At 35.0% G+C, this 13,862-nt stretch overlaps 1 protein-coding gene and 1 non-coding gene across 2 annotated transcripts in view; both read right to left on the reverse strand.

The window, feature by feature from the left end:
- The window catches only part of Smp_170510 (tip120, putative), a gene marked incomplete at its 5' end in the record, with an annotated part of 51,881 nt that overhangs the window by 34,387 nt on the left and 3,632 nt on the right, over positions 1 to 13,862 (reverse strand). The window contains 8 exons of the mRNA XM_018791610.1: positions 1,459 to 1,570; positions 2,259 to 2,350; positions 5,226 to 5,331; positions 6,531 to 6,744; positions 7,592 to 7,809; positions 8,985 to 9,061; positions 11,229 to 11,406; positions 13,030 to 13,374. Of these exons, the coding sequence (XP_018647315.1) occupies positions 1,459 to 1,570; positions 2,259 to 2,350; positions 5,226 to 5,331; positions 6,531 to 6,744; positions 7,592 to 7,809; positions 8,985 to 9,061; positions 11,229 to 11,406; positions 13,030 to 13,374 (1,342 nt within the window). The remainder of the gene's footprint in view (positions 1 to 1,458; positions 1,571 to 2,258; positions 2,351 to 5,225; positions 5,332 to 6,530; positions 6,745 to 7,591; positions 7,810 to 8,984; positions 9,062 to 11,228; positions 11,407 to 13,029; positions 13,375 to 13,862) is intronic.
- Positions 11,791 to 11,862, reverse strand: Smp_tRNA_00730_Pseudo_TTG.1.1. The gene has a single exon. It is a non-coding gene (tRNA).

The raw sequence follows: 13,862 nt of genomic DNA on the forward strand, positions 1-13,862 counted from the left end.
TGTCTTTCCAAATTTTCTAATCACTACAAGTTCACATAAATAATGTTATTTACTAAAGTAATGTGAAAATCGAGCAAACAGAAAACGCCAATGTTGTAAAATGACACCATTGATGGAATGCACAGAATTAGCTGACAATACTATAAATCAGACATAACAACAGGTGATTTTCCAACGAAGCGGTATATATAGTCAATCGCTCTTATTTCACCTGGGTTGAGGACAATAATAATGAAACAAAAGGAGATCAAGCACAGTGTATACCATAATGAATTTGACCAAATAAAAACTAGTCGAATCTGTCATAAATCCGCAGGATTCACTAGAAAACCTTTGGAACGTATAGATAAATATTCCTACCCAAATAATTACAAAATTGTCTGCTATCACCTAGAAAAATATCGTATTTACTTAGTTCATTATCCATGGATGTGTACTTTTATTTGCAAAACATTGTCGTAATCAACTACGAATATCAATACACTAGAGTTGGATGGAGAATGCTGGTGGGTGGACTATACTGCTCCATGAGCGGTAACAGGTGTAAGTAAGTAAGTAAGTAAGTAAGTAAGTAAGTAAGTAAGTAAGTAAGTAAGTAAGTAAGTAAGTAAGTAAGTAAGTAAGTAAGTAAGTAAGTAAGTAAGTAAGTAAGTAAGTAAGTAAGTAAGTAAGTAAGTAAGTAAGTAAGTAAGTAAGTAAGTAAGTAAGTAAGTAAGTAAGTAAGTAAGTAAGTAAGTAAGTAAGTAAGTAAGTAAGTAAGTAAGTAAGTAAGTAAGTAAGTAAGTAAGTAAGTAAGTAAGTAAGTAAGTAAGTAAGTAAGTAAGTAAGTAAGTAAGTAAGTAAGTAAGTAAGTAAGTAAGTAAGTAAGTAAGTAAGTAAGTAAGTAAGTAAGTAAGTAAGTAAGTAAGTAAGTAAGTAAGTAAGTAAGTAAGTAAGTAAGTAAGTAAGTAAGTAAGTAAGTAAGTAAGTAAGTAAGTAAGTAAGTAAGTAAGTAAGTAAGTAAGTAAGTAAGTAAGTAAGTAAGTAAGTAAGTAAGTAAGTAAGTAAGTAAGTAAGTAAGTAAGTAAGTAAGTAAGTAAGTAAGTAAGTAAGTAAGTAAGTAAGTAAGTAAGTAAGTAAGTAAGTAAGTAAGTAAGTAAGTAAAGTAAGTAAATATTTTGATCAGAACGGTGGTGCCATTATACAGACAAATAAAATTCTACATTTATTTACGTAGTATAAACACGCTCTCTCTCTCTCTATATATATATATATATATCCAAACTTCATTATTTAGAAATAAAACAGGTCTGGCTTAGTAGATGACATATTGGTATTTGAACAAAAAAGTATAGGGTTCAAGTTTCAATGTGAACAGTAACAATAAGGTATAAATACATCCAGCTGACAAGTTCTACGACTAGTTCCACTACTAGCAACTATCCGTACTAATTTTAGAAAAAAAAAACATCGACTTACTTGAACAAGAAGATCAAGTTTTGATTTAAAATAACTAGCTGGATGTGTACTCAACAAAAGGACAAGAACATTAATCATTTCCATTTTTGCAGTATGATTTGTATTCGGATCACTAAAATATAATAACCATATAAACAATAACATCAAAGAGTAAAATATTACATAATTTCAATATTAAAAGAGTAGTTATCTGTTGCTTGAACCAGATTTAAACCATTAATTACAATTGAAATTTATTCTACAGAGTTGAAATCATGAGTCAATTGAAGCTAGAACACCATCGAAAACCTGGAAGTACTGGACGGCCGTTTCGTCCTATTATGGGACACCTCAGCAGTGTGCATCCACGATCCGTTTTCCATGGTGGTCTAGCTTTAATTAACTTATGATCTCAACCCTATAAAATTACTAAAATCTCCACCAAACCTCTTCTGAAATTTATTCCTTCGAATTTTTACAAAAGACAAATGAATAGCGTAGATTTTTTATAAAAGATATCATCAAAGTATTGTTTATGTTTTGTTCAACAACCAAATAAGTTATGTTGAGGTTAAGTATAGATAACTAAGAAAAGATGGTTAATTGGTTGAAGAGGAGTTCGTGAATTTTCATCGATAAAGTTGGTTAGGATATGCATTAGGTATGCCCAACTATGGCCTGTCTTGATGTGTAATGTTGGATGATGTAAGAGTCAGTTGAAAAAAAGTTAAGGGAGGCATAAGCAACACTGTTGAACTTAATCATGAGGGTAAATGCAAATTACCGATTTGGAGTCTGCTGCTAAATGCTACCAAAATTACTTCGATTCCCTTGATATTTGTTCCGTTAACTTCCAATCCCTTCGCGTTGGTGTGGTGCGGTAACTTGGAAAAACGCACATTGGTGCCAATCTCTACGTTGATAATAAGTGACTTTGGATTTATTTATGGTTTAGAAGTTGTAGATTGGTGAGAAACCAATTAGAAAGCGTGGCGAGAATGTTCGATGTACTAGTATGTTAGTAAGACAGAAACGTGGCGATAGTACATTGAAATCTAAATTTGAATGTACTGATTGGTAGATTTTCAAGTAATCAATGTTAGCGGGAAAGTCGATAAGATATTGGATGTTTCAGACATAAATTCTATGAAAAATAAAATATTTTCTTACTGAAAATCATCATTTTGGTTTAGTGAAATACATTTCATTTCCAACCCACTTTTGTTTTTATTTAAGTCAAATCGAGTGAAGTGCAGTAGTAGTGATCAAAGAATACTAGACAATAAAGAATGAGACGATAGAAAAACACAGATTCACGATGCCAATTAAGCGAAATAGAGTTCTATAGCAATAGTAAGTACAATGAGACGGTCAACAATAGTTGAATGAAACTCTAACCCTGTAGATCGCTGTCGACTGATACAGTTACCAGTACCTTCTCAGAACTTAACTATGGTTTATAATGTGCGTATACTCATAATACTCAGTTCAATCGTTGAAAAGATGGATTTAAAACAGAATTCAGAAAGCAGGATGATATGTGAAGAACTCTCTTGTTGGTCCAGAAGCTGGAAACAAATAAACATGCACGTCATGTTATCTTCTGATGAAATCACCTAAAAAAATCAGTTTCGAAGAGGAAGTGGCTCAACTGTCGGACAATTCTGGTTGATCGTCTTGATTATTTAATAATCAATAAGTGTTTTCATGTGATTAAGCATGAAATCGATGGTTATGGTACGTCAGAACATACTTCTAATAAGGTGTGAGAATGCTTGAAAGTTATCTTCATTGACAGACGATCAGTTTAAATGGTTAGTATTTATCAGAGACCTTCAATGTCAATATTATGATGAAGTTCCTATCTTGGTTCGATTAGTATTCGGACTTAGAGTTAAACATAATAAATAACGGTTTTAAAAAGCTGTAAAACACGATATGACAATTCTTTATTTGAACAGATAAATACAATTCTAACCAGATATAGAGGCGAGGTCGTGGATGCGCACAGCTGAGGAGTCCCATAATAGGACGAAACGGCCGTCTAGTGCTTCCAAGTTTTCCCTGGTGGTCTAGCTTTAATCGACTCACGCTTTCAACTATGGAGATATAGAACTAATTGATTAAAGAAGTGTTATCATACGTTCCAACTTAAGAAACGTAGAACTCTACAACATACAGTAACGTCACTTTCATACTTTACGTAAAACAGCACCGAATAAGTTTGACAATGTATAATGGCACAATAAAACTATAACAGGTGAAAAATCAATCTAATATATATCACACCATAACGAAAAAAAACATTCAGTATAACTAACAAGACAAATAAGATTTAATTCGATGCATCATATCTGTTTAGCAAACTTTTCACATTTAACCTTAGTTGACCTTTTCAACTCTTTTCTTCTGCTGTTAGACAGTAGCATTACTATAACTGCTTTTTGTCTAAGGGTAACACCACTTTACAGACATCATATTCACCGCTGCGAGTAGCAGCCCAGAACCCTCAGATTTTGAGTGTACAGCTTTCAGTTTTACTGTCCTACAATCGGCCTATCCAATATCGGTAAGACCTAAAAGAAGAAATTCATTTTGTATTGTTTGTTTGAATCTTCCCATGAGTGTTTAGGATTGTAATTGATCAGTCTCTTATTTGACATGTGTGTGTCTTGTGTGGATTACCTCGATATTGCCTTACGTCACAATTCTAGGGTGCAGGTACATCCAGCTGATGAGTCCCAAACAGGACAAAAAGCGCGTCCTAGATTACACTGCTAGCCATCATCTATTTTTACTTATAATTAAGGAATAAATGTTTTAGCTAACATGACTTGACCAGGTCATAAAAATTATTCACACTCGATCATTACATCACGATAACAGCAACAATGATCAAGCTTATCTGGATCGGTATTTCTAACAAAAATATCGTCGATATAGTATAATACCAGAGATTAAATGAACAATGTGAAGTACTATTAACATAAGAAGGATATAATTAAACAATCATTGATAACAACAACTGAAACTTACTCAGATGAAATTTTTATCATCATTAATATATTATTTAAATAAGCGCCTAATTGACCTGGTAAAGCTAAAGCTAAATCGCGATTCAACATAAACGCAGTATGTCGATAAACCGATAAAACCTTTGTATAAGGACAGGAAGGGAAGAAAGGGAAAAGATTATTTTTTTTTAAAAAAAAAGCGGAAATGAATCAAATCAACAATTAGAAAGATCAGTATGTAGGCGGTAAAAATCTAAAAACAACCCATAAACATTAGTCATCTTGTACTGTTAATACTGTGCTTACTTAATTACTCCTATTACCCTTCGTGGAAGGGTATAAGGAAAGTCTATCTAGGAGAGTTGGAAAACCCTCATTTCAAACCGATGGTGCACGTGGGCTGGCTCCAGTATCCTGAGGGATCAAATGGTGTACGAATCAATCATTGGTCACCGTCTACCATGAGACTGCATCTCCTCACGATGCTCCATTGCCTTGTGGATCAGACCTTTAGGTCAAAGGCTCTGGGTGTGGCCCCCTAAGAAAACCACCTGCTTCAGTTCGGGCACCTAGGCAGTATCACAGCCCTCATACAAATCAAATGAGATTTGTGCGGCGCATATGTATCTGGTGCTTCCTTGTGTCAATATTTATGTGTTTAAATAAATAAATAAACATCTTAAGTAAAATTAACTCAGCTCAAAATAGACATTTCATGGTCATATAATTATTTCAAGGATGATCATTTTAACGCTTGAAAAGTAGTTTACTTACTCGATTAGCATTTTGAGATTTGATTTTATTGCTTATCGATTGAGATGTTTGCTTTTCAATGCCACGATACAATGTTGGCAACAAAGATAATAAACGTGATTGAGCACTTGACAAGAAAGGAAAGTGGATAAAGGGAAATAATAAATGGTACAGAGAAATTTTGAATTGATTGTGCAATAATAATAATAATCCATGTGTTAGTAGGTAATTATAGTCAAAATAAGTGAGCTGGGTGGTTTGGTCGTGAGGCTTTCATCGTTCTTCTGAAAAACAGCAGCACAAACTTCAAGTAGAGGTTTGTGCTTCCCCTTAGATACAGAGGTCTTCATAATCCAGTCAACCACCAGAAGAAAGAGGAAGGGGTAGTAAGTAGCCTTTTCTGACTCCTGTCATCACTTGGAGTGCATCTGTCGGCTGTCCTCTATGTACAAATTTACAGTGTAGTCCGTCCTATGAATTCCGGATGATGCTGATGATCTCCTCAGGTACACCTTCGTGTCGAAGAAGTTTCCATAAAGTTTTCCTATCCACGCTGTCGAATGCTTTCTCATAGTCAAAGAAGCTGATGTATAGTGGAAAATTCCTATGCATCAACTTCTTTAGCTGAGTCACATACCAGAACATAAATAATTAATTAGGAATTAAATTCAAGGTCTTAGAGTAAAAATCCCTTGGAGATATTAAGATCACAATAAACGAATAAAACATTTACAAAATATAGATTAGAATTACGGTTATTAATAAGAATGATTTGATCTAACACTAAACCAAGTAACTGAATATTATAACGAACAATATTCGACGGCCGTTTCGTCCTATAGTGGGACTCCTCAGCAGTGCGCATCCACGATAAATTGACTCATGATTTCAACTATGAAAATAATGAAATGTCCACAAAACCCCTTCTGATCTATAATCATATGCTCACTAGTAACTGACTTCAAGAAATATTTCCTTGAGTTCTAGTGGGAAGCAGTGACCAGTGGCGTTCAACCAAGTCTGTTGTAGAGATATCAACTCACTGAAGACAATTGGTGAATGGTTGCTCAAAATCGTGGATTGGTTGAAGTTAGACATTAGCACCATCGGATGCCTGCTCTGTGGTCTATCGGTCAAGTGCTCTGACGCGAGACTGGTAGATCCTGGGTTCGAATCTCGCGAGTGCGGGATCGTGGATGCGCACTGCTGAGGAATCCCACAATAGGACGAAACGGCCGTCCAGATTTTCCATGGTGGTCTACCTTCAATTGACTAATGATTTCAACTATGAAAATAAAGCTATTTAACTAATTAGACATATTTTACCTATTTGGATCTTGCAACTGAAGTTTTAACTCCTCCAAAGTAGATTCAGATACAAATAATGTACTTTCACAAGATCTTGGACTACTTTGTTGATTGACAGCAACAGATCCGTTAGTAATTGTATTACTCAAATGAATAGTTGATGTTAGTCGAGTTTGACGTAACAATGCACTGAGACAGGAGAATATAGATAAACGTACAGATTCTTCACGTTCTAAAAAAGGATGGAGGAGGGAATACACTACTTATTACAAAAAAAATTGATATTTGAAGAAAATATTCAATAAGTACACGTTTATACTTTGAAGTAGTGGATTGAACATACCGGTTTGGAGGCTAATAATGCTAGGAAAACTTTGGTAAATAAAGAAATGGTTATAAAAGAATCATTGAAATTTCTTAGCTGAATATGATCCCAGAAGAAGGAATGAATCAGTGAAATGTAAGGTGGCAAATAATGTTGAAACTCAAGATAGAGAATGAAGACATTCAACATCTTCAACCACTGGTTAATATGATCGTGTGAACCGCTAGCAGGTAGCATCCAACTACCATTACAGCTAAGTTTAATAGTTAATGATATCATAGATTGATGCCTCATTTTGATTTTGCCGTTCCTGGCGGTTTTATTTTACTTCTACATCAGTCAACATAGCGCATTGAGATAGGCGGCAGTTGAATATATATATATGCCTATATTAGCAATATTTGGTCCTCAAAATGCTTGAAATCAACAAAAATATCTATTATGCAATCAAAAAGTGAAGTTAAGATGGTGCCTGAGCTAAATTACAAAATATATCAACTTCTAAGGCAGATTATGTATTAAAGTACTTGATACGATTCAATGAGTAGTCAAGAGCGCTTCGTGAGTTTAGATAATATTTTCTCACTCTAATCCTTACTTTTAACTACAATCCCAACCCTCATTTATAAACCCATCTCAGAACTACATCATAGCTCTTAATTGTTAATCTTAACCATTTTGCATCATGGCTAATTTCAGTTGATGACAAAAACCCTATATCATGAAATAAACAAAGGTATATATTGAAACTAACCATTGAATTGTTTGATCAACAAAGGAGCAATAGATATATAGAAGTTAGCAGTCATTTCAGTGAAAACTAAAATAATTGCCTCTAAAGCACGCGCTGCAGCACGTCTAACTTTCCATGATACATCTTCATCATCAGAATATTCACCATCTTCATCGTCATCATCATCAACATCAGCATTATCATCTTCAAAATCGACATCATTATTATTGACGCCCATTCTAGTGAGAGAGTTCAATTGGAAGGAAACATAGGTAATCATTGGATATATATAAGGAAAGATTAAATTATTTATTAAAGGATAAAGAAGATTTATACAATGGACATTTTTGCCGTTTCATTTATTGGGTTGAAGATAACCTATAGAAGGTCTACATTAAAGTTTGAAGTTAGGCGTTAACTATCAGGGACGAAATGTATCGTTCGAATTTTGCAGTTTCAAGAGCTACATCGCTGACTAAGCTAAGCTAGATAACCACTGAAGACTAGAAAGCAATAAGGAGCTTAAGATTGTACATTCACGACTCAATTAGATGATCTGAAGTACTAGGCTACACCGCCTGAATGGTACAAGAGATTCAAATGACTGTAAGAAAAAAAATAGGAGAATTTATAGAAACTAGTTTTAAGTAACATGGTGGTTTCTTTCACTGGTTTGATCGGATTTCAAAGGTCAAACTGTGAATGGTTCATTCAGCAACAGTGGAAAGATAGAGATATGCCTTTTCTTAGTGAGAGAAGTCATTGTTAGAGATCGTAATCTTCCTACAAAACCATTTGTTGTGCTTTAGCTTTGATGATTTTTCGTATGAAGACAAATTTTGGTCCTCATTCAGAGAGAATGGTGATATTCTAGAGAAAAAGGATCCCAGATGCCCTGATACGCTCGAGTGCGGAGTCCACTTTTCGCTGTATTCAGTGTCTTGAACAGAGAAGTCCAACGTACTGCCTTTACACAACAGGGATGCTGTTTACTAAATTAACAGGACGAAGTGAGAACGTCCAGTTCCTCAAACTAGACCTGTGGAAACGGAGCATCTACCTTAAGGAATTAGAAAACCCTGATTATAAATCAGTGATGTAAATGGTCTCCAGAATCCTGAGGAAATGGATGGTGTATGAACCTGTTCATGGTCACTAGCAACCATGAAACAGTATCACTTAACGTTGCTTCACTGTTTTAAGGACTAGACTCACGAAGTGGCCTCCGGTGCAGTATTCCAGCCTGCACGAGAATTTTAGAGTAAGTGCTCAGTTGTACTAGGTTTTATGTTAAATGAAATAGAATTAGTAATAAGTAAGTTTCAAATTATCCACTAACATTTTAAAAAGCCACTAACACCATCCTTTAGGTTACAATGAGTGAGAAATAAAAATGTATGTAAAAAAAACCTACTGATCATCTCCATCTTCGACAAGACCATAATCATAATTTGGATCGTATTGCAAGCGTTCACATAGTAAATTAATCAGCTAATTTAATAGAAAGCGAGGAGAGAATAAAAGATAAGTAACAGGTAAAAATCCTCAATACAAAAGCTAATTGAACGAAAACTTATACTGAAGGGAAAAAAACCCAAAACTATGTAGCTTATCATGAGAAACTATGTAGAACAACAATTCCTTCTTAACATTCAAGATCCAATATTCCAACATTGTCGATATGACAAGAAAAGCAAGTGACGAATAACGAGTTTGCTTAATTGATTTCCTTATCATTTTTCTTGCTCACTTCAGTCAGTCAGTCAGCTACAACGTAGGACTAGGCACATTTATACATCGGTCCAAGTTGCCATACCTCGTTAGCTCTTTTCAATTACCTATTTACTTTGATTAAATTATTCTTTTGTTATCGAAGAAAACTATAATTTTCCCAACAAACAAAACAGTATTTTTTCAGTCTGTCTAAGAAATAACGGTTGTGCACAAAAATTCCATGATAACACTTATTGACAAGGTGCAAATTTGTATACTTGGCTTAAAGCCATTCTGTACTTCTCGGATGCCTAAACCGATGTAAGAGGGGGGGGAGTTTGAACTTATAACTTAAAGGCTGAAAGTCGAATGCCCTAACCACTGAGCCCCTACTCAATGAATATAAAGAACTTAAATGAATCATAATCATCAGAAGGTGTACATTTTTTGCTCCTCTCTTCCTACGCAAACAATTTTAAAGAGAATGACGATACAGGGACAATCACCAGAGGACTAAATATCAAATCAACCAGGATCAGTTGTGTAATTCATGTTTAATAACTATATTACTCACTAGTAATCAGTATTTATCCCTCTTTTTCCCTGAACTTTACTGGTTAAATGAATTATCAACAAATTGGGTATTCTCTAATCGCTGAAAACACATTTTACTTGAATAGTCATTTTGAACTTCTCATATCTTAAATTTGACTGTTTTGTAATATGCTGTTGTTGTTGTCTTACCAACTTTAATTAAAGCTTAACCTTAGCTAATAATGACTTATCGAAGAACCATTTATTATTTACATCTACTTATATGAGTATGGGGGATTTGTGGAGGTTGCAGTATTTTTATAGTGGAAATCGCGAACTGTGAAAATAATACCATCTCCATCAATCCCCCATACTAGTAACAATCATATGCTGAATAGTGACTAGCTTCACTATGTAACTCCTGGCGTTCTAATGAGAAGCCATAACCAGTGCAGTTCAACCGTGTTGGATTTGAGACAGTTATCCAACGCAAGCGATGGATCAAGGGTTGCCTGAGATCACGGATTGATTGAAGTTAGACATTAACACTACTGGATCCCGGCGCAATGATCTGAAGGTTAAGTGTTCGCACGCGAGGTCGAAGGTTCTGGGTTTGATTTTCGGATGTGGAAACGTAGATACACTTTCTGTTGAGGAGTCGCTCTTTCAGTGCTATCAGGTTCTCAATAAAGGTTTAGCTAAGGTAAATTCGTGATTTAAACTGTGAATATATTCACATGCAAGTATTTCCGAGTAACCAAGATGGTCTTTTGACTCAAATGGATCTTTGGTGCGTTGTTCAAGTGAATTTGATACCAGTCCTATAGTCAAACCAATCATTTTGTATTCAATAGTGTGTTCGTCAACCTGACCGAAGGTCGGGTCAGAATTTAGGGTTAGGAATTAGTGTTTTCATTATGAACTAGCATCAGTTATAATGCCTAAATGTTATTTAACCATATGAATGAATGAATTTTGCACCGAAATCTTACACTTGTTATCGTTAATTTCATTGGTTCGTCCACAAATGAATGTTTTGCCAAAACCCCATTTTTTCATAACCAAAGAAATTGAAACAGTCAGCTGAAAACATAACTCCTACTTGATTACATCATCCCATTTTTTTCCGGATCTGTTCAAGCTTTTTATCCAATAGAAAAACGTGGTTATATAAAACTTATTACCGGAAAAATAAGCATAATTGGATACCACAAAGGATCGAATGAGATCAATTTCATGGTTCGCTACTCACTGTACAATGAATTAAGCCCAGGCTGTAAGGCTTAATTCTTGCTTATCATATCATTCATCCTAAATTTTTAAAAAGTGGTTGCCAACAAATTTTGGCATTTAAATGAAGGGGGGAAAATATGTCAACACACACATTAACACAAACATCTGATAAACCTACTTCAGGAAGAGAAGGGGAAATCACTCTAGGACAACGTCGAATTATTGTTTCCAATACTTGAATAACTAACTCTACAATATCATCCTGTTCTGGATTATTTGTATTTGAACTGTATGCAATCGATATGAGTAGTCGGAGTACTGATGCAATACAATGAGGTGAACGTTGAAGTTGACGACTGTCAGTGAAATATCATCAATAAACAGATAGAAAATATTAATAGAAATCAAAACAAGATAGAAAAGAATAGGTTAAAATGAGAATTTACTGTTGCTTTTAGCTAGAAAAGAAGGGACAAATTGGTTTTACTACATAAACAAATGAACAAAAGTATGTTTGAATTCATTTTGTACTGTTTATTTGTATCGTCTCATTGATGTTAAGGACTGAAATTGGTCAGTCTCTTATTGGCATATGTGCATCTTGTGCGGATTGCCTCGATATTGCCTTAAATCATAAGCATTATAAGCAAACATGGGTGGTGGTTAGCAGTGGAATCCAGGGTGCGTGTTTCGTCCTATTTGGTACTCACCAGCTGAACGTACCTTCATCCCAGAGTTGATATCCACTCCGGGACTCGAACCTAGTACCGTTCGCTTCAAACGCCATCGCGTTATCCGCTTGGCTATCAGGACTCAGTAGTTAACAGGATAACACAATAACACAAGTTATTGAGTAATATAACCCGATTTGTTAACCAAGTTACAAACAGTCTATAGAAATCAATTTATTGTATGCCTATATGGCAGAGCTTAAAAGTGACTATTTTGATTGGCGACAGGTGAGAGTGTGAACCTTGAAAGAATCACGTGTTAATTAAACTCGCAGATGAATACCATTTATTTATTTAAACACATAAATATTGACACAAGGAAGCACCAGATACATATGCGCCACACAAATCTCATTTGATTTGTATGGGGGCCGTGATACTGCCCGGATGCCCAAACTGAAGCAGGTGCATTTCGTAGGGGGCCACACCCAGAGCCTTTGACCTAAAGATCTGATCCACAAGGCAGTGGAGCATCGTGAGGAGATGCAGTCTCATGGTAGCCGGTGACCAACGATTGATTCATACACCATTTGTTCCCTCAGGATACTGGAGTCAGCCCATGTGCACCATTGGTTTGGGATGAGGGTTTTCCAACTCCCCTAGGTGGACTCGCCGTGTCCATCTATGGTAGATGAATACCAACAAATACAACATCCGAGTGTTACCAGCTTCTTAAATCATGTATGCTAAATATTTTATTTCATGACTTAAAGAAAATAAACAAATTTTAATACCTTCTTCGTAGTTAGTTCAGCTGATTGGCTTCTGATATTTCTGTCAGTGTTGCTCATTAAACTGAATTAACATTGTCCTAGGATATTTTTGTTACCCTAGTCAGTTATTTAAAATTCTCAAGAGATAACATTGATGAAGTTGAAGAAGAATCGTATATAAGCCAACATACACAATGGATTAATCGAAGTGATTATTTCCATGTCACTTGACAGAGATTCAACATGTTAGTGACATGCTTGGGGATGTATAACTTGATTCATTGAATCACAAAAAAGAGTGAAGTGGTGATTCTTTAAGTTAGTCTGACCTAGTGATGTTATTCTTACCTGAAACCTGATATTGCATCCCAAACCATTCTATTTCATAATATCTATTTCGTTAACAATTTACATAATAAGAAGATTTATTGTAAAGAGTATGCTGTACACGTTAACAGTAGTGTATTGGATATAATACCTATTTAATTGATTACTAATCCAGAAAGTAGGTCTTAAAAGGAACTGAAACACTTACGAAACAACATTGAAGCATTGAAGTAAGGTTTTCATAACATCTACAGAAGGTACTTGTTTTAGTTGTTCCAATAAATGTGGTCGTTGAAATAATGTATTCTCAGTAATCAATTTTGACAAATGATCGTCAAATTTCTCCATTGGTTTTGATGTTAAAAAAGGACTCATTTGTAAACGGAAAAGAAGGAAGCTAACAAGTGAACTGAAATATTTTTGTGGTATAATCCATGACAGATAACCCAATGCTTGAATAGCACGTTTACGTAGAGTAGTTTGTGGACAGCCAAGGCAAGTGATCATGCAATCAAGTAAATCCAAGTGATAACTTGTCAGAAGATTTCCAAAACTAAAAACAACAAAGGAATACACGGTTAAGGCAAATTATGGAACGAATAAAACCTGTGCAAAACAGTGAACATATTACGACATATTACGAACTACGAGCGTCTAATCTACATTTGTTAAGGTTTAGCAGACTAAGTATCGGATAGAACCCAATCCTAAATTCAGAATGCCACAGAGCATTTTTTTGTTTTTAGATTATAGGGGTAATTAACAGTTTTCTGTCTAGTAGACTCTGATCTTCAATTGTTAAGACAAAATAATTGTGACAAGCGGAGTTCAACCTTGTTGGGTGTGTTACAGTGATCCACCGAAGGCAATATAGGCTGGACAATATCATTAATTGATTGAAGTTACAGATGTGCACCACAAGATACCAGCTTAGTGGTCTGAGATATTAAACGTCCACATATGAGACCAAAGGTCGTGGGTTTGATTTTTGGTTGACGGGTGATGGATGAGTGCTTCTCAGGCCGTCTAGTGCTTTCAGGT

This window comes from Schistosoma mansoni, assembly GCF_000237925.1.
Source record: "Schistosoma mansoni, WGS project CABG00000000 data, supercontig 0228, strain Puerto Rico, whole genome shotgun sequence".
NCBI classification, from domain to species: domain Eukaryota; kingdom Metazoa; phylum Platyhelminthes; class Trematoda; order Strigeidida; family Schistosomatidae; genus Schistosoma; species Schistosoma mansoni.